Consider the following 21,198-nt stretch of genomic DNA (forward strand, 5'->3'; position numbering starts at 1 on the left):
CCCAAGGTCCTTGACCACCGCTCCTAGGGCTCTGAAGTCCCTTTTGATAGTTCCCAGGTTACTCTTGGTATCATTAATTCCCACATGGAAGAGCAGCAGGGGGTAGTAGTCAGATGGGTGGACCAGACTTGGCAGTCTCTCCTTGACGTCTCTGATGTGAACCCCTGGCAGGCAACAGACCTCTCTTGACAAGGGCTCAGGTTGGCAGATGGGTGCCTCTGTCCCCTGGAGAAGGGAGTCTCCCACAACATCCCACAACAATCCCTCCTCATTTCTTCTGGGTGGTCCTGCATGGCACAGGGCCTAGTGGGTCAGTTTCATACTTTCATACTTCATATTTGTTCACGTAGATAAAATTGTGATCAAGAAATATTCGGATTTTCTGTCTTGACATCTGCAGTGTATTCTCTGCCTTCCTTTATGAATGCCATTTTGCTCCAGTAGTGTCCATTCAAAACACTGCTGCTAAGTTACCTCTCAATGTGTCTCCACAGGCCCTTCCTTAACTTTCAGCACCCTTCAGGGAGACATCTGTCAGTTGCTATCAAGAGCTTTGTTCTCACTGGTTATTGCCTGCTTGCTTACTTTTCAGGCACTACCTTGATATTGTTTTTCACCTCAGCTTTTCCTCACACTTAACAAAAGCTGCTGGTGGGTGGCTGCCAGTCCACCTCAGAAGCTTTTTCAATTTCTTCATCCAGGATTCCTTCTGCAGCAATGCTTGTGGAAAAATGAGAGGGCAGGTCTCCTGCTGTGTCATGCCCATTGCTCATGATCATCCCCAGGCAGCTTGCTCCCTTGTCCTTCATCAGGCTGTATTTGTCCGTTCTGTCCTCTCTTCTGCTTAACCCTTACGCTCTTTGGAGCAGGAGTTGTCTTCTGCAAAATTTTTGTAAAAAGGGATTCATGGCTTGGGAAGGTGGATTCAACGACAACAACAAAAAGACCCTGCAAGTGTGCAGCATCAGTCAGGCACTTTCTGATTTACTGGTTACTTGTTGGCATATTTGAACAAATGTGAATCTACTGCTGCTGACAAATAGGTCCTGAATGAAGGCAGACAAGGTCTTGTTCTTACAGCAAGCAACTGAGTCAGTGCTGTGAGCAGCAACGCTACTTCTGGGTTTCTTTTTCTCAGTTCTGTATGCTGAAGCACCAGTAGCAGTTAAAATCACTTTCACTGCAAGGAATTAATTTGCTTAATATTTTTGTCCCTGTAAATGTGCTGTTTTACATTTGTATTTTGTACAAGTGTTTAGAGTACGTGACTTAAGCAGTACAGTGAAAATGTGAAAGTCTTGTTGTAGGACAAGCACTTAAAGCCAGTGCTGCTGTTTCTCGTGCACTGAATGCAAATTAAGTTGTTTCAAGAAAAAGAGCAGAACTGACCATTTTACAGAATTACGTGACTTATGATGTTTCTATTCTGATTATTTCACGTCAGTGCTGCCATTGATCTGTTCATTCTTCAAAAATCCACCAGTTACTAAGCAAAGAGTGGTCTCTGCTGCCAGTCTCCGCTGTGAGTAGTGGTGGCGGTGGGACACCTCTGCTGCACCATGGCAGAGGACACAGTTCCTTCAGGCTTGTTCAGAAGTGCCAGAAAGCAATACAGAGAAAAGTCTCTTGTGTAGGCACTGTCTCTGTGGACATATGCTGAGGTTCCCTGGAGAAGACTGATGTGTTGAAATGTTTGAACACAGAGACTACTTTGGAGGATTACTTTCTGTATCTGAGCTGACAGCCATGACTGCTGTGGATGTAAAAGTGGAGAGAAAAAGGGAGTGCAAAGAGACAGTCCAATGATTCTGTCTGGAGAATATGTTTAACAACAGTGTTCTGCATTGTAGTTTTCTGTTTTGTTTGGAGAGGGCCTTAGACTTTTGGACATGTCTGTTGGCATATTTAACTCTTCCAGACCTTTTTACTTGTTTCTTTTATAAGGCACAGTGAATAAAACCTTTTTTTTTTTTTTTTTCCTGTACTGCTTGCTCACTTACAAGCGAAATGATACATGACAACCTAGCATTAGAAAGATTTCAAAATAAAAATTGTTTAGACTTTTCTGGTTTGAAGCCTTTGCATTATTAAATGCTTTAAATCAATCTTGTTTCAGATAGGGATTTAATGTGCATGGTGGCATCTCTGTCTAGCTGCTGGCATGGCAGGTACAGGAACCCGTATACTTTGCCAGAGATTAAGCTACTACTCTGTTAACTCAAATGCTGGAGACTTTGTGGTACTAAAGATCCTAGGTTTGGTCTGTTATGGCAAATAAATCAACTGTGTGCTCATGCCCATATTTCATTACACCAGAATTATTAGCTTGCCCTTCTGTGAAATCTGTGTACAAGTAATCTCTAAAATCAAGAATACATGCAGTCAGTTAAACTCTTCTACTTTACAGAATTTCATATATTCCAGTGTGTATTTCACTTCCAGTGCTACCTACCAAGTAACTTAGTTTCTTTTAAGTTGTATTTTCATGTCTGTAACATGAATTACATTTAAGTTAACAGTACAGTTGTTTTATCCTGACCTTTATGACCAGAATTATGTTAGTCTGCCCTTTTGTTAAAATGACATTGATAATTGTGACTAGTAACAACTTGAAGAATGTTGTCTTTACAATAAATATTCCACCTGGGTCTTATAAGAGCAAATAAAAAAATGAAAAGCACAAGATCTAGTTGAGAGAGGTACCCATTATAATTCAAATACAGATAGGAGCAAATACATTAACAAAAAAGTCTTTGAGTAGATTTGGAAGTTCTCAGCATTTCATTTTGAAGTAGATGAGTTAGTAATTGTAAATTTACCAAATTACATTATCTTTCTCTATATGCATTCATTACGTTGCTATTAATTCTGGTATGGACTCTGAGTACTTTGTAGAGATCAAGTCTGCAGATAAACATATACTTACTACTATGGAAATGACAGAAGCTTTACTGATATAAAAAGGCCAGAAGTGAATGTGTGGAAATTTCTATGATTTTTGCATTTTCAATGGTTCTGAACTGTGCTTGCGACAGAAGCCATTTCTGGTACAAATTGCTTTGCTATAGTTACACAGCGAAGATTTGAACATCAGTATATATGCATCAGCGTGTGCTAGGCCGGAACACAGGCTTACCCATTCACTGACCATAAATCGTGGGGCATTTAGAAATGTCAAGAAAAAAAATAAGTATTTTCATGTACATTATTTAAGACTACTGGTGAAAGCAAGATTCTCCTGGCTAACTAGGCTGATTGTATTATTTAAGATGTCAGGTTGCTAAAAAAAGAATTAAAGAATGACCGGATGAAATTGAACCGTGGTGTGTCTGCTAGTGATTGGGAAGGGTGAATGATTTGAAGACAAAGTTATCTGTCCCTTCTACTGAAAACTACAAATTATATTCTATAAAGTGGTGTGAAAACCAGGAGCTATGGCTAACTCCTTCCAAGAACCTGACAATCAGATTATCCTAGTGCAAAGACTATATCTGTCTGACTAACCTGCAACCTTGGCTTCTCCAGTTTTTGGTTACCAACCTTTCTGGCTCTACCCATGGAACTTGGATAGTCCTGAAACAGTTGAACCCGTTCACATCCACATTATCTCCTTTCTGTGGTGTTCCTTGAATGCATCTGTGTGCTTCAGACCAAGAGAACAGAAAGTCCTGCCACAGGAACCTGTTCTCTGCTCTTCCCACCCTTTTGTATATCACTTCCTACTTATCCATAAGGAGAAACAAGCCTAGGAGAAGTTGACAAAACCAATTGTGGAATGGACATATATGCCGCCTATTAGAATTAATGTTCAATGTTGATGCAGATGACAAAGGGTAGATGACAACAGGAAGAATGCTCACGTGAAGGTTAATCTTTATGAAGGTTAACCTTAAACACCACTGCACACATCTTAGAAATGTGGGTGAAAGGTGGCCTTTCCCTTCTTAGCTTGCAAGATCCTTCCTTCAGTGGAAATGGTGCTTTTGGTGTTTGTGTTTGAAGGCTGTTGATGAGCATTAGGTGGTATGGAGTGTATTTGTCCAATTTTGGCATGGTTTAGGCAACTCTTTGTATGTTCAATCAACACTTGGTTCACTCCACTGGCTCCCAGTCAGTTTTCAGTATAATCTAAGGCTTTGGTCTTGATCTTCAAAGCAACTGTTGGATCAAACACCCCAGCTACATCAAAGGCTGTATTTCCATTTGTGAACTGTCAGAAGAGCTGTATTCCTTTGGGGCAATGTAGATGATGAAATATCAGAGCAACATCTGCTGGGGACAGTGTTGTGGGTTGAGGGTACAGACTATAAAAAAAAAAAAACAAAAAAAAACAACCCACGAGGTGATCAGGTGAATCGAGAGTAAGATATTTTAAAGGAAATGCTACTAAATCTCTCCGTGAATGTGTTGCATCATAAATGTGATGCAGAAACAACTGCCATTTTTATCTGAAAAATAATTGTCAAAAAGAAGAAAATTAATAAAATTTGGAATGCTGTCAGATCATGAAAGGGATTATATTTTTAAATATCCTTTTATATGAGCCATAATATGCTGAATTTTTAGAAGTAGTGTACTTGTGCAGGGTAACCTCCTAGCAATATTTAAAACTTGCCTTTTCTTAGTATTAAAATCACAAACACTACTTACTGGGCAGAGGCCATATTATTAGCACAAGCTAAAGGATGGCATAGCTCAAAAGGAACCGAGTATTGTGTAAGTATGACTGTTGATGGACTCAAATCAAGTCTGATCGACTTCTAAATAAACCTTAAAGGTTTTGGTTTTAGCTGATCATAAATATTCCCCCAACGTGCTTTATCAAGTGTTATGGACAGAACTGATAGTGCCAAAATAATTATTTTCCCCCCCTTCAACCTGGTTGATAGGAAATGATAAATTGCTTAAAGGGATGAAAATAAAAATTACAACTCCAGACAATTTAATTGGATTAATGAAAAAGCTGTTACATTAGATACAAATTAAATACCATAATAAATAGTATTCTATAAATTTAAACTTGAAAAATAATTTTTTTATGTATGTGCAGGCTTTCATGGTATGTTTTTTCAGTTCTCACTTTTTATCTGATGGTAAGAGGTAATTTTTACCTGAGTGCCTAATGCCTGGTAGAAATGAGGCATCATTCTGCTATTTGAACATTTGAGTCCTTTGAGTGTCTGATTTCCTAAAGAGGTACATCAAAATCTTCATTTTAAGCTTCTCTTAGCCTGCCTAATGTGTTTACCTGAGCTTCACCAGCCATTCAGCCTTCTTTATGAAGAGAGGAAGTTGTCGTTAATTATGTCTTGTAACAAAGACAACTAGAAGTTGAATTGGAGGTATTATGTCAAGAAGCAGGGCAAAAACTCTAGTGGAACCTGCCCTATTTGCCTTATCTGGTGTGTGTTTCCAAAACGACTACAGTAAGGTAGAGTGCAATCATTGTTGACTTGGTTACAGAGTGGAAGGCTGAAGGCAACGAGGTTTCCAAAACCTTCCTCACAGAAATTTTGCTGAATTTTAAAGAAAACGTTGAGTTTACATAAGAAGAATCTCCTTATGCCTCAGAGGGAGACTGTATGAATGCAGAAATGATTTCATCTCAGTGCCATGTTCAAACTGAAAGTTTTTGTGCAAAGTTTGTGGAACTAGATTGCATGGGCCAATCTGGTATAATGAAAGAGAGAGCTTGTCACCCCTGAGCAGAGTGAAAATAGCAAGGCAATTGCCACCGAATCCTTTTCTGACTGGCCTGATTTGATGTCTGAATGGGTTTCCTTCCACAGTTGAACTTTGTAATAAATGCATACTTCAAACCACACTGTCACTAACCTTAGACATAAAATACAGGTGGTGGAAGTCTGTTCTTCAGTTAATTTCTTCTTTGATAGCAACTGCCTTAGGAAGGATCTAATCCTGAGTCTGTAAATTGCATCCTGTTTGTATCTGAAGAACTTTTACAAGTATTAGCTTGAACTATGATTTTACTTTTTTAATTCAGCTCTTGTGGTGAGTAATATGAAGTTAAGTCACAAGATGTCTTCTTCCTGACTGGCTGATATAAATTTGAAGCAAGAGGGAAAAAATAATGAGTTTCTATTGTTCAGCTGTGGATGATAAATTTTCATGTTCAAGTTCTTAACAATTTCAGGGTCTTATGAATATTTTAATGAATATGTAACCGGTGATACTTATAAGAAGTATGACCTCGTGATTCCTGATGAATTAAAGGGGCAACTTTGCCAATTATTTCTTTTGTTATACTAAGTGTTACCTTGAACACATCTCTGCAAATTTTTTGCTGGAAAAAATGGATATGAATGTGTAATGAAAGCAAAGGTTTGATCTGTGTACGTGTAGTTGTCTTATGTGTGTGCATATTTAAATGACAAAACTTAAGAAACAATGAAGTCTTGACATTTTACTGATATAACTGAGAATATGAATGAACAGCCTGAGTCTTATAAGATGACTGACGATAAATATTAGTAATACATAACTCTGTTTCCTAGTGTCACACAGACATATAAAAAATACCTTGTTCCATACAACAGCTTGGAATATTACTTGTCTTTAAAAAAAAAAAAAAAGAAAAAAAGACATGTAATTGGTACGCACCAGTTGTGTTGAAAGAATAGATGCAATGGGAGGGACAAGTAAAGAGCAAATATTTAAAGAATTGAAATAAATTATAATTTAATGCAAAATGCTTTCCAGATATGGAAATTCATTAACTAAAAAGTGACGTTCAAAATAGTTTTCTGTTGAGTTAGTAGTGCTCTGTAATATTGTACTGAATGATGAGCTACAAGATTATTTTTGTAAACAAAAAATACTTTAAAAATAACACAAAAGCAAACCCAACTTTGTTGTGGAGTAACACCTGAAGTTCTTGGTAATCAACACGCTTTTCAGTGGTTATGTTACCTTAGGCAGTTTAGATTCCTAATGAGTCTGATGATGCTTTTCGTGATTTTATATGCCTAGCTATACAATTACCTTTACTAGTATTTCAAAGTGTCAAGAACAAAATGTGTGTTCAGTATGTTTTTCTTCGGCCTTCTGCAAATCTGGCTTTTATCCCTTGCTTCTGCTTGCGTTCAGTGACTAGACAAGCAATAAAGGACTCTTGCAGTGGTGACTAATCTTACCCTTTGCCAGCTCATTTCCTTTCATTCTATACGCAGATATAAAAGGGACATTTAGTATGGTTTTTGTTTGTTTTTATTTTTATTGTGGTGAGATGTGTGCATGTGAGGACAGTGTTCTTTTAAAACCTGGTGATAGATGGAAATGGTGAAAAAACAGAACAAAAATGAACGTTAGATATTTAATTATGTGAAGTTATTTGTAGAATGAAGGATCATTTAAGTGAGTACTGTTTTGGAAACTCAACTGTGTGCCTGTTGATTAGATATATAAACAAAAGGTAGCAATGTCTAATTATAGTTTATTTGCATTTGTTTTTCAGCATAAATATGCATGGATCTAGGGTTCATGTTGCTTAAAAACGCCTGTAAGCTTTTTGTTTGCATTTTTGTGTGCATATACAATTGTGTATGCTCTCCAGTCCCTCTGCTTTCTTCGTGCTTGTTAGGAAAAAATTACAAAAGTGGTGCCATCACTTCAGGGCTACATGGAGAAGAACCTACATTTTCAAAAGCAGTCAGCTTTATCATATTATCCAAGACCTTTATGGAGCAGCATCTTCTGTGCCCTCTTTGTTAAGGAATTAGTGAGACATTCCCACACCCTGGGGAAACTTGCCAGTGCCAGCAGCCCGTCCTGAAATGTGCTATGGGGACGGAGAGAAGCTGAGCCCCAGAGAAGAGGGATCAGTGAGTCTGAAGTGAAGCCTAAAGAACATGCATCACTTGTGGTGGGTGGCTGAAACTCCCTTAGAGCAATTAATTCAGCTTAAGCAGTACTTTAGTTTTTAACTGCAAGGACACCCAGATGAGTTTTAAATCGGAGTATTTTATGAAATACACCTTACAGCAGTGATTGATGTGTCCACAAGCTCATATCTCTTTGCCAGTGTGTTTCTGAGAGACAGTAAAGCTCCATATTACTTAAACACTTGCTCTCAGATGACTTTTGATTAGTTGCTGTCCAAATCTCTCTTAGATTTGGTAGATTTAAGATGACCATATTGGGAAAGTAGAATTTGAACATAAATCCTTGTGCTTCCTTTTTGAATAATATTTCTTCAACCTTTAACAAACAGCCTTGGAGGAGGGCACTGACGATGACAAACAATTCTGTTTTCCTGACTACAATTGCGATGGCCTTTGACTGCGGTTAAGGACAACAGTTTTTGTTATGGCATCCCATTTAGTGGGGTTGTGGCAGGTAACATGGACTTCTTTGCTTGTCTTGTAACTCTCCATTTGTCACCTGGCAGGATGAAGAGGAAACAGTGGCCTTTCTTGATCACAGTGGAAGTGAAGAAGAGTTTGATCCAAGTACTCTTCCAGATCCTGATAAATACAAAGATTCTGATGAAGAGCAGGATTCAGAAAGCGAAGAGAGCTATAGGTATGTACACACCTTCCACGTTCATTTTGACATGTTCATGTTTTCTGGAAACTGTTTTTAGAAGTTTAAAACTCATTTTATAGTAATCCTCTTGCTCCTGGGACTTAGTATTTAAATTTGTTTGTGAGGTAGGTGCTGAACAGAAATCTGTGCTAAAGACTATTATCTTCTTTGGTGAAGCTGTATGAGAAAGATTTTTGAGTTAGTGTTGAAGGGATCTCGATGAAACTCTTCCACATGCAAAAACCTTGATTAATTCCTTGGAGGTTTCATGGGTTTCTGTGGTGGATTGACCCTGGCTGGGTACCAGGTGCCCACCAAAGCTGCTCTGTCGCTCACCTTCTCAACTGAACAGGGGAGAGAAAATATAACAGAAGAGTCGTGGGTCAAGATAGGGACAGGGAGAGATCACTCACCAATTACCAAAATGGGGAAAACAGGCTTGACTTGGGGAAAAATTAATTTAATTTATTGACAATCAAATCAGAGTATAGTGATGAGAAAATACAAACGAATCTTAAAGCGCCTCCCCCCCACCCCTCCCTTCTTCACAGGCTCAACTTCACTCCTGATTTTCTCTAACTCTTGTCCCTGCAGTGGCACAGGGGGGTGGGGAATTGGGGTTGTGATCAGTTCATCACGTGCTGTCTCTGCTGCTCCTTCCTCCTTAGGGGCAGAACTCTTCACACTCTTCCCCTGCTCCAACATGGGGTCTTTCCCATGGGAGAGTCCTCCACAAACTTCTCCAACATGAGTTCTTCCCATGGGTTACAGTTCTTCACAAACTGCTGCAGTATGGGCCCTTCCATGCTGTGCAGTCCTTCAAGAACGGACTGCTTCAGCCTGGGTCCCCCACAGGGTCACAAGTCCTGCCAGCAAACCTGCTCCAGCATGGGCTCCTCTCTCCACAAGTCCACAGATCCTGCCAGGAGGTTGATCTAGTGTGGGATTCCCATGGGATCACAGCCGCCTTCAGGCATCCACCTGCTCCAGTGTGGGGTCCTCCACGGGCTACAGGTGGTCATCTGCTCCACCATAGACCCCCAGCTGCAAAATGTGCCCTTTTTTTTTTTTTTTTACAGTTTCAGAAATATATTTCTCTACTGTCACGTTACAGGTTCGGTTTGAAAGGAAAAACATTGAAGTAATTTGAGGATTTGGATGAGCCCTCTGTGTCTGTGCTATATTAAATAAATTTGTGCACGGTGAAACTTGTTAAGTTTTATGATTCAGCGTTGCTCAGACTCTTCAACACTACAAATTAAGTGGAATCTGAGTTAGAAGTAAATATATAATAAAATTAACAATGTTAAACTTTTCTTCTTAATTTAAAACAGTCTTTTAAATTCTATAAACCAGAAGACTTTGTTTCTTGTAGTTTAACAGAAGAGCACAGGGTGGGGACGAGGATCTGTGATTAATGGCAACATACTGTAGTACTTCAGCATGTACTGCAGGAAAATGGAGGGTTACTGCATGAAATCCTGGGTGGTTTTTGTCGTTGACTTCACCACAACAAGAAGTCCATCTGTGTGTTTCTGACAAACAGCCTATTGTGTAACAGATTCAGAAACATGATCCTGACACTTAAATGGGAGTGTCTCTTGCTTTTCACATCTGAATCAGCTAAATCCTAGTGGCAAGATTGTCCCTAGCCCCGTGTCACTTCATTTTGTGGGGGCAGTGTGCAGGGTGTTGGGGAATGAATTTGAGGACTGGGTAGCCCTAAGTTAACAGGCTGGTGACCGTGTCACCTGTAGCCCATTCACCAGCGGGTTGGTCAGTAGAACTGACAAGGATGGAGGAAATGCATTGCTTTTTCTGAGCAGCAGTAAATTGCTCCTTCTTTGTGCAAGGGGGAGAAAGACGGTAACTGTAAGTCAATTATAGTTCCTTCTGGTTTTTCACTCCCTAAGCTGATTCAGTATTTCCACTCCATGTAAAATGAATGAAAAACCTGTATAAAACATAAATAGAGCTTCCTAAAAGCAAGCAGAAAATGAGACCCATCATTATTAAACAAGATTCTTCCAGTTCCTTCTGTGTTTATGGCCGCTTGACTCTGCCCATCAGCTTTTGGTGTGGGAAGCAGCATAATTTGTTAAAGAAGTTTTCTTTTAATGAAGTTTAAGTATTTATTGGGGAGGGCTATATAGTAGTATTCATAGGTTGCTTTTCACATGTTACTAGAGTTGAAATATATCTGTCCAGATATGATAAATATGTCCTCTAGTGGTATTTGTATATTGCTTGTAGTGGAACCAGGTTAATATGATGAAACTGTATTCTCAGCTTGCTCCAGGTAACATCAGTAGTATGTTTAATATTGTCTTCTTAATATAGGAGATTCTGATAGGTAAAACCTGGATATAAGGCAGTGATTTGAGCTAGAGGATCCTGTAAAAGGGGGCATCTCTGTTTGGTCTAATATTAACCATGAGAAGAGGACCAGAAGAAAAGTGTATTTGGCAATTCTGCATTTACGTAGGACATTAATGGAGGTGCCAAGAGAAGTTTTTCAGGATGCTAACACTTCTCCATCTGGGACCATAGCAGTGCTGGTTCTATCATTTTGCCTTTGAGAGCAAATTCTGAGATGACTTCTGTAGGTAATGTGTTGCTGCAGGTAACAAAGTAGAGAGGGAATCTTGATAGTTATTGGTAGTTTGTTTCTTAGATGGAGTAAAACCAAGAGTTTGTTGAGAAAGTCTGAAGTAAAGCTTTGATAAGTGGTTGGACACTGAGCAACGCTTGCATTGTTTATTAGTGTGTGTGTTGCTGCTGAAGGACAGATGCCTGGAATCCCTTAAGCTGATGGACAGCTGAGCTAGTGGGAAGGAGTTACCAGTGACAAAATATAGAAAACCTAGTGTCACAACACTGCCTATTAAATATTTAATTACCTCAGGCATTTCCTAATTACTGCTAAATTGTTACATACTTCCTGTAGGAAAAAGGTAGTGGTTTAGTGCCCCATTTCTTAAACATGATTTTGCAGTATTTCAACTTGTAGCCTTAGCTAGGCTTAGCTATTGTGACAATACAATGGTTTGTAGCATAACTACTTCATAAGTTTTTTGAAAAAGTTATGGGGTCAGTCAGTTTAAAATTAGGAATTTTGTCTAGTTTTTGGTGTCATTAAATAACCATTTATCTAGGGGAGATCACTTTGTCTTTTTCTATATATTCATACATCACTTTTTGTATCGATCCTTTCCCCAGAGATGTCAGCTAGACTCAAGATTAGAATAAAAGCTGACAGAGATGGACAGATTTTTGGCAGTGGTAATCAGTGAAGATTTTTTTGGAATCAGTGGCTGATCTGGTCCCCTGGAGTCAGAGTATCTGCTCTCAAGGAGAGCTAAGCCTCAAAGAAGGTCTAGGGCCTCGGTCATTTCCCCTTCCTTTGACGTAGGTTGGAAAAGAAAGAACATACAAAACAAGGAAAACGGGATTGTAGTAATAATTTCTGACCAAGTATTTTCCTCAGCAAATCTCAAAACACTTTAAAAAGGCGGCCAGTATGTTTTTGTAGGCAGAAACATTGAGTCAAATAGTAACTTGTCTTAAGATCATGGCAGTGACACAAGTCTGGGAACAAAATTCAGACACCCAGAGGGCCCATTGAGTGCTCTGTTCACTAGACAGGTAGCATTCCCTTTGAAACTACAACTAATCACATGTAGTAACTGATTTTTAAAAATATTTTTCTTGTTTTCAGTGTGCCATGTTTACACATGAAAATTTAATACCACATAGACACAGTTTAATCCTTTTTGATTTTCTATTTTATTGGACTTGTCCTTACTTGAGTTACTTTTTCACGGATTATTTTCCTGGAACTTTGATGTCTACAGTATTTCAGTTATCCCAAGGAGATTAGTCTTGAATATAATTTGGGCTGAAGAGAGTAACTTTGAGCATAAAAAAATACACTCTCTCTCTCTCTATATATATGATTCAACAGGTTTCAGATATGTATTTCTTTCTGCCATGTATTAAGGCTTGAGAGGTTTTAATTTACTAAGTATGCTTGACATATGTTGTTTGGACTATGTTTGGAGGTGACTTTAGAACAAAGTGCAACATTAGAACATTTTCCATGGTACACTGCTATCTGCATAGTACCCATGTATTTGAAATACAACTTAAAATCTAAGAGAGTTTTACCAATGACATTTTCTTTTTTTTCAGTTATGAATTTTGCCTTGAACCTGGCAAAGGATCATTTATTTGGAAAATTGAATTTTATTTGGTCTTTGGAACTTAGTCATGTGTGCAAGCTAATTTGTCTAAAAATCATATTTCAGATTTTGAATAGGAGATACCAAGGCTCATCAAATAAAACACATTTTATATAATAATTTATTTGAGATAATATATGGATTTAAGATCTTCTATATGTTTGAAAATGTAGTTGATGACCATTTAAAATCTCAACATTATTCAGTTCTTTAAAAGGTGGTCTTGCAAAGAAACTGTTAAAATATAATTTTAAAAATTATTTTCACACATGATATCAACACGTTCTTACCATGCAAACCCTGCTGACTTACACAGTTAAGTTTTTTTGGCATTCATTTTTTGACTACAAAATTGCAATTTGGTTTTACTTCCCTTAAGTAAAATGTTTGTGTAAATCTGTCATGTCCATTTAGTGCTGTGGGGTTTATAACCTGGCAGGGTCAGTTTTTTGGTATCAGTCTGGGGATTTAATCTTTCCCTGGCTAGGAGCAAAACATGTCTTCCATCACATGAAGCTTCAGAATCGGCCTCTGTCAACTTCAGGACACAGTACTGGTCTCAGTCATTTGCCTTGACGTTTGGTTGATGTTTTAATAACAGGAAAAACCCTGAACTTCCTCCAAGGGGATTTTTAAAGATTTTTGTTCATTTTTCCATCTTTACACAATTGGACTGAATATTTTCCTGCTTTTCAGTCTTGTCTGTTTGCTGGAGGACTAGGGCAATGGACAGTAGATATTTTCAGCCTTTGTTAAGAAGGCAAGAGGACTGAAATTTGGAAAGTCAGTCAAATTGCTTCAAGTTCTTCTCCAGCATTTAGGCTGAATGGGAGTTAACAAGGAGCCAAAGAGCAGTTTCAAACAGCCCAGCTAGACCTGACATTCAGAGCTTTCTAGAAGAGGCCACATCAGTTGAGGCACTGCTCCAATGGGAAAAGTACTACAGATAAACCTGCAACATCAAAGACCACAATTTTGAGTTTATTATCAGAGGTGATTTCCAGAAGCAGAGAGCAGAGACACGGGTGTTATATTATAGCTGAGGATGGGCCAGGAGTGGATTTTCAGTCATTGCTAAGGATAGTAATTAAATTGAAGTGAGTGGTGAGGACAGCCAGGGCAGGTATGCAAAAGGAAGAGGAGAGTGAAAAACTGTGGGGTGATGCCAAGAGCAGTGGGCGACAATGTGCCAATAGATAGATTTGGAAGATGACAGGGTCCAGAACAAAATTACTCTTCTAGTAGTGCCTGAAAGGAGCCTGTCAGAATTAAGAGCCATTGATGGCTCTGCTGTGCATTGCAGCATGTGGCAGTTAATCCCGTGCTGGCTTGGGCCTGCCTAGGGAACATCAGTCATGTCTTTACAGGCCAAATGGATTTGGCCAGGGTGTGGGCTTAAGTACTGGCACATGACTGTCCGTATTGTCCACAACTGCTGTGACTTTGGATGATGCCAACTGGAGCTTTTCTGGGCAACGTCCCAGCGTATTTCGGTGCGGTAGGACAGGCCGAGGACTGCTTGCAGTAAGCAGTGTTGATAAAGCCACATTTTTTAGGTGTGTGTGGGCGAAAAATATAGTGGTCTGTTCTCTCGCTCTGAAGTCAGCTTTGAGGCTCAGTGTAGGTATGTCTGGAGACTTGTGAGGTGCTCTGAGCACCCTTTAGGAGGCTTTTCTGAAAGCAGAGGCACAACTGAAAGAGGAAGATACAGTGATGGAAATTAATTCAGGGCTGCAAAAAGCAAGACAATTTGAATGACCAGTCAGCCTATGGGTAAAGGAAAGTTGTAGCTGAAGAGGCTGGTGGTGAGCATAAGGCCATGGAGTAGTATTGATTTTGCATGAGGGAGGAAAGAGATGGAGGCGATATATGCATGAAAGGAGGAGGGATGATGATGGGGTCTGGTGGGTCAAGAAGAATAAATATGAGAACAGGCAAGAAATCTTGCTGCCAGTGGGAAGGAGGGATTTCTGTTCAATCAACACTCATGCCTCATGCGCCTCTCTTAGAGCTGTCACTGAATTATATGATAAGTTTCTCTTGGAGCTGGGAAATATTGACCTAATGATTTTACCAAAAACAAATCAGCTGAGAGTAGCACACAGTGAGATTAGAAAATGCAAATCTGTTCTGCTCTATATTTTCAAAATTCATACATTTTGCTCAAAGTGTTGAATTAAAATAGAAATATGTTGGGCTGCACTAGCTGCTGCTTGCTTTAAGGGGAAAAATGCTTCTGAAAGGGATAATTCAAAGCAAGTAGGTGAGACCTAGGATATCTTCCTTCGACACTCTTTAAAAATAGAATATCTGTCCATAGTTTAAGAAGTCAAAAACATTGTTAATATTTTCTCCCTACCTCTCGGCGTATTTTTTTAAATTGGGAGAGCTATACAAATCATGAGTTAGATCTGCCTTTGAATAAAATTCCCTTCCAGACATACCTCTACAGGCAGAGTAATTAATGACTCCAAGCATGTAATATGAGATTAATTTTTGTATATCTAGCAACATTAATCATATTTTGTTTAAGGCTATCAATGTAAATTGTTAATGAGGTGAAAAATTTAAGTGTATCAAGTAGGGTGGAAGAAAAGCAGATGGATTTCTTAAATATTCATTTTGCAGTCAAATTGAGTTTCTGGTATTTCTAATCCCTCAACATCTTTAAATGAAAATGTTGAGGAAGAACAAAGTTACGATTGACCTCATCCTTACCTTCTTTAAATCTTTAATAGGTGTGACTGATCTCATTAACTCTTAGATCAGCATGGAAAAGATCTGGGACATGAGGGGAAAGGAGAATGTCTTAGTTCTAGTACTGTTTTGTTTGTGATTTTATGGCCAGTCACCAGCTGACAGGTGTGCAAGTCAGCAGTCAGTGCTGCTTGGTTGTGTACCTTCATTTACAAAAATTATGGGCAAATTGCAGTTTCTTATACCAGGATGCTGATGTTGACCTGCCAAGTTTTACATGATTCTTGATGCAGCTGACATTGCATTGTCTTTTAAGATGATTCATCTACAAATCATGATGCTCTCTCTAACATGTATTATTCAGGTCATATCAGTGACTTTGTAAATGACAGAACTCACGATGGTCAGAAAAGCACTGTAAGACAGACATGGTGAAAGGTCTGTTTAAGGGCTTGATCATGCTGTTTAGCTGCAAAATTGGACATTGAGACATTGGATTGCTGTTGATAGAGATGTGATATTCTTATGCGATGAAAGCCTTTATAATAGTTATACTCTAGCTCACTGCATGGTAGAATTTCCTAGTGAAGTTTGGTAACCTATGCTCTGCAGGTCAGACTAGATCTTTCCTGTGGATCCTTTAAACTTGTCAACTACAGAAATTACCTTTTTAAAAAAAAAAAAGAAAGTAGTATTTCATCAGCAAGCATCTGCATGAATGAAGGAGAAATGGGATGACTACTGAAACTCTGCAGTTCAGAAATTAACTGTCAACAATTAGAGGATGGTAGTGATCACACAAAAGACGACAAACAGATTTGAAGAATGTCAGTGTTAGATGAAGCTGAAGAGGAGAGAATGGATGCAAGGGTTAGCTAGGTTGTTAGCAGCATCTCCAAAGGCAGCAGCACATTTCAGAGGAGGTCAAGCCTCTGACAGAGGGACATACGGCACATCAAAATGGTTTGATTGAAGCCACGGTCACCTCCCACTGGAGCAGTTTCAACCCAGAGCAATGATATTTGATCCACAGGAAAATCAACCTCTGAATGAGTTCAGTTTGCAGACTAGTGTTCAAAAATAAGCTGAAATTGCTTAGCCCAAATACACTGAATGGAAACTCCAGTGGTCTCGAGCTGGGTCAGGTACTGCTGCTTTACAGTCAGTGATGTCTTCAATGGGAACGGGAAAGTAAAGTGCTGTTACAGCTTCAGACATCTGATTCGAGTCCACTGCCACTTGTTCACTAGAGCCTTTAGAAGGTAAGCTAAAGAAAGAGCAAAAGCGAGATGTTGATGGTTGATTTGAGTGCCTTTTCCCATCAGATCCTCTGTATGCTTCCTATGCAATAGTAAGAAATATTAAGCATATTCTCTTGCTTGTCTGGTTTCCATTTAAATATTTCTTTTCTTCTTCCAGATTATGGTACTTCAGCTCCGAGACAGACTTGTCTTTTGCTTTTAGTACTGTTATACTGGTATTTCATTACAAGCAGATTATTCATCCCTTTTCCTGTGGTTGTTTTTTATAAATCTAGTTTTAGAGCTGTTTTGATTTACATCAGTGAAGTGGCCAGTAAGGAGAATAACACAAAACAATATTTTTTCATTACCATTTCTATGTGCTGTAGCATTCTGACAGCAAGTAAGAAAGAAGCTGCACTGGGCTTTACGGAAGGGACTGCAGTAATTAATCTTCATTAGGATTGCTGCCATGGTCTTGTGAATTAAAATTTATTACATGGAAAAAGGTTTGTGGCACAGCATGTTTGATTAGCAAAATGCCAATATTTATGGGATAAATTATTCCTAACTTTTCTGAACTGTATTTTATTAGCAGATTCATTCATTATTCCTGTATGTTTCTTTGGGGAAGAACTCGTGTGCACTATATTGCAGCCTGGAAACTTGACTCATGGCCTACAATTCAGTGGCAGGGGTGGTCTGTTTCCAGAGGAGTGCTGGGAAACCTGGGCTCCAAAGCAAGCTCTGATAAAAGTTAACTGAAGCAAAGCCTGTCTAGAGATCTCACAGTACAATACTACATTGTTTAAACAGCAGCAACTTGGCTGCGTGGCCACACATTTCAAATGGCTGATTCTCAAGCACTCAAAATTTAAACCTTAGAGCTTGTCAAGCTTGAAGCCCAGAAACAAGTTAAATACTAACAATTAAAAAAGCTTTCTATTTTTCCTGGTATCACCTCAAAACACACTTGTGAGATTATTTTTTTAGTAGTTAAATTAGAATTTCTTGGTGTATAGCTATCAGGGTCATAGACCCTCTGTTTCCCAGATGCCATTCGTATATGCTGGCATTTATTTAAGGGACAGGATTCATAAGCCGTGCTTTAGCATTTGAGTAGTAAACATTACCTATCAAATGATAGTACTTTCCTTTGTTGTTACAGCTGTGCAAACAGTGACCACAGAAATTACTGTGCCTGTTGATAAGTTGTCTGTTAGTACCTCCTCGCCTCTGTAAACACAGCCTGTCCCAGTAAATTCTTCCATCAGGCAGCTTCAGACCGTGGCAGGTTGTTCAGGCGGCTGAGAAGCTAAATTGCACCAGATGGTAAAAGGAAGGAATTGCACTCCAGCTGCACATGCTGCTTTCGAAGTGTTACAAGTAGAAGGCAAAAAGATGCACTGGCTTTGGTTTGGATCTGATTTCTGGGGTTGCTTTCTAACTGTATTGTTCTATTAGGAAGTAGATCACCTTAGAATAACTTTGTTTTGGCTATTTGTGGACACCAGCTAGTAGTGCATCAGTCTGTGTTTCTGAGGAGTAAGGGGCCGTTTGTGTTCATGGGAACTGACCAATGATAAAATCACTGGTTCTGCAGGGTGAGCTCTGACCGGCTTCAGTCAGTGGAGACTGAGGAGGAAATGATTTGACAATAAGTACAGAAATCATCCCCCATATAGCTGCTTTCACACACTCAGCTTTTTCACATGTGCATCTGAAAGTTACACCTCTTACGTCTCCTCTAAAGAGCTTTCTGTCCAAACAGCTAAGGAGAAACACCCAGATGGAGTACAGGATACCCCTAGGCATCATGATGCCAAACATCTCTCCTGGTGATTTTACAGCTTTCTTGCAAAATTACCACTTTGACCTTTTGTAAAAGCTACATCTGTGGTGACTCCTCCAGACTAGCATGACCCCTCTCCACGCCACCCAAACCACCACTGGTAAAAATCTGTCCTGCAGGAACAGGGTCGCAGGTTGGACTAGCTGATCTTTAAAGGTCCCTTCTGACCCAAACCATTTTATGGACAGGCGCGGTCTGTCTTCTCCCTGTGTCTCAAAATTATGAACATCTTATTCGCACATTCCACGACACTCTGCTTTCCTTCCTGTGTTACCTTTATCAAATACTGTTTTGCTTGTACTTTTTGTGCATCATGAAAACACAAACCTTTAACTCTCCTCATCGCTTGATGGCTTTGTTGCTGCTGTTGCTTCCTGTGTTATACATTCCTTCTTATTCACCTCTCCAGCTTCCAGACCAGTAGAGGTCAAATTAGTGTGAAAATACACCTGCTAACATGTAGATACATCTTCAGTATGGACTGCTAATCGAGCACCGTGATCCCTGAGTAATAAGAAACAGCTTGACTCAGCATAATCTTCCCACAAAGCTTATGATGAAAATTAATCATAATTGTGTTGATGTGCTTTTGTTTGTGGGAAAAAATTAGAAATCTCACAGTTCCTTCTGAATGTGTTTTATGTTTAAATATTATACTTTACAGACATCTGGGCCTAAGGGCCTCAAACTCCAAAAATAAATATATTTTTTTTGTATTTAAAGTCTACTTTTTCATAACTTCTGAGATTTCTGCATTGTTTTAATTGCTAAGATGTTTTGAACTAATATCCTAGATGAGGCATTAGTCAATTTTGAATGCAAACTGGGCTTCAAAGCCCATTAAAATACTGGAAATAATTGGCTCTTTTGCAAACAAACTAATGCTTTTCCTTAGTCAGGTTTCAGCCTTAGGCTTTTAAACTGAACCCCTATACTCTGTCCTGATCAAAGTGAACACTATGAAACTCCAGCCCAAACTTACACTGGCCATTTGGAAAAGTGAGAAGTCTTAGGGCTTTAGAGTGTTTTCATACACTGTCTGTATAACTTCAACATTTATGGAGTATCTTAAGCACTACAGAGAGAAACAGAGTCCTTTCCCCAGAAAAGGGATAAAATGTTGTTAGCCAGCACTGAAAAGCCACTCCCATGCAAATAACAGCTCAAAGCCAATACAGTTGCTATATCTTTTGAAATGTCCCAATTTAAGGAAAAGTATTTGGTGCACAGTCATCAGCCTTTCACAGAATCGTAGAATAGTTTGGATTTGGAAGGGACATTTAAAGATCATCTGGTCCAACTCTCCTGCCACTGGCAGGGACATCTCTCACTAGCTCAGGTTACTTCACACTTTTTCTTTTGGATAGGCAGAGAAGGACAATATAAAGGTAGGGTGTTTTGTTTGTTTAAATTGTGGGAATTCCAGGTGTTTCTCAAAGGATTTCCCTCTTCTCTCTGTGGTGTAATGAGTAGGCAGGAGTTGGCACCGTTCCTCTATGAAAGGTGGGATGGACTAGAGAGGGAGGCAGGTCACACATCTGCAGTCTAGTGCAAGGCCATCAGATCTCATGCTACTCCTTTGTCTCGATGGAGGAGCAACCAGAAAGCACAGGGTACAAGCCAGGAAGAGGAGGAAGTGTTGTGCTGCTGATCCCTCTCAGAGAGCATTCAGGAACTTGTTGAAAACTGACGTGTTTTGAGGTTAATGTTTGGGTTAGCCTGGTTTCCAGTGAGTGAGTGGTGAATCCAACGTTTCACAGGCTGATAACTAGTCCTCTCAATGGAAGAACAAGGTGGGCAGCAGAGGGTGGTTTGAATTGGGCATTGGGTTCCATTGCTGTGTTGGTTCGATGGACAGTATTTCCCAATTTGAGCTATTTGTCATAACTGCTGTTTTCTAATTGTTAAGCCTTTAAACAGTATTTCTGAATGAAACAAACATTACATTTACACTTAAGCAATTATAAAAATTAAAGCAATTGAAAAAATTCTTCTTAAAACACATTTTTTGAAGTAAATTGAATTTTCTGGTTAGAAATTTGCTAAATTTTAATTGAACATCTGAATTTAACCATCTATTTTAGAAAAGCCAAACTCAGTCTTTGAAGTTCCATTTTTATTTTTGTTATATTCTTTAAAATACAGACTGAATATGAAAAACTGAGAATGCCATTTTGTTTCAGTTACCTTGTTTGCAGAGAATGGTTTGGGGTGCGAGGGGTTGCATTCTGCTTTTTTTGGTATGAATTTTACCCTACGGCATAGGACAACCAGCTCTCTATTACTTGGTACAGAGTTGTTATATCTTATAATAGATTTTGTTAGATCAGATTATTTTCATCTTAGATAAGATGATTTGTAGCAAATTTTCTATGTTATAGACAAAAAACACATGAAAATACATGAAAGCTTAGCAACAGGAGAAAGCCTGTCATGGGGCCATGTGATAGAAGTCCAGATGTTAAAACAGATAGGCAGCCATTTTGTCCAGATTAAATGCAGAAAAAGGCAGTTCATTCAAATCTTAAGAAAAGCAGAAGAAATAGGAATTCACCAGGGAAAATAACTGGGTTTGAGTTTTTCCTCTTCCTCTCATGGCAAAGAGATGGTTAATAGCTTCTGG

At 39.0% G+C, this 21,198-nt stretch overlaps 1 protein-coding gene across 1 annotated transcript in view; it reads left to right on the forward strand.

The window, feature by feature from the left end:
- Positions 1 to 8,407: 8,407 nt before the first annotated feature.
- The window catches only part of LOC104523294 (probable ATP-dependent RNA helicase DDX10), a gene marked incomplete at its 5' end in the record, with an annotated part of 13,681 nt that continues 890 nt past the window's right edge, over positions 8,408 to 21,198 (forward strand). The window contains one exon of the mRNA XM_010165829.1: positions 8,408 to 8,541. Coding sequence (XP_010164131.1) covers positions 8,408 to 8,541 — 134 coding nt within the window. The remainder of the gene's footprint in view (positions 8,542 to 21,198) is intronic.

The sequence above is a fragment of the Antrostomus carolinensis genome, unplaced genomic scaffold (genome assembly GCF_000700745.2).
Source record: "Antrostomus carolinensis isolate BGI_N321 unplaced genomic scaffold, ASM70074v2 scaffold7744, whole genome shotgun sequence".
Classification (NCBI taxonomy): Eukaryota; Metazoa; Chordata; class Aves; order Caprimulgiformes; family Caprimulgidae; genus Antrostomus; species Antrostomus carolinensis.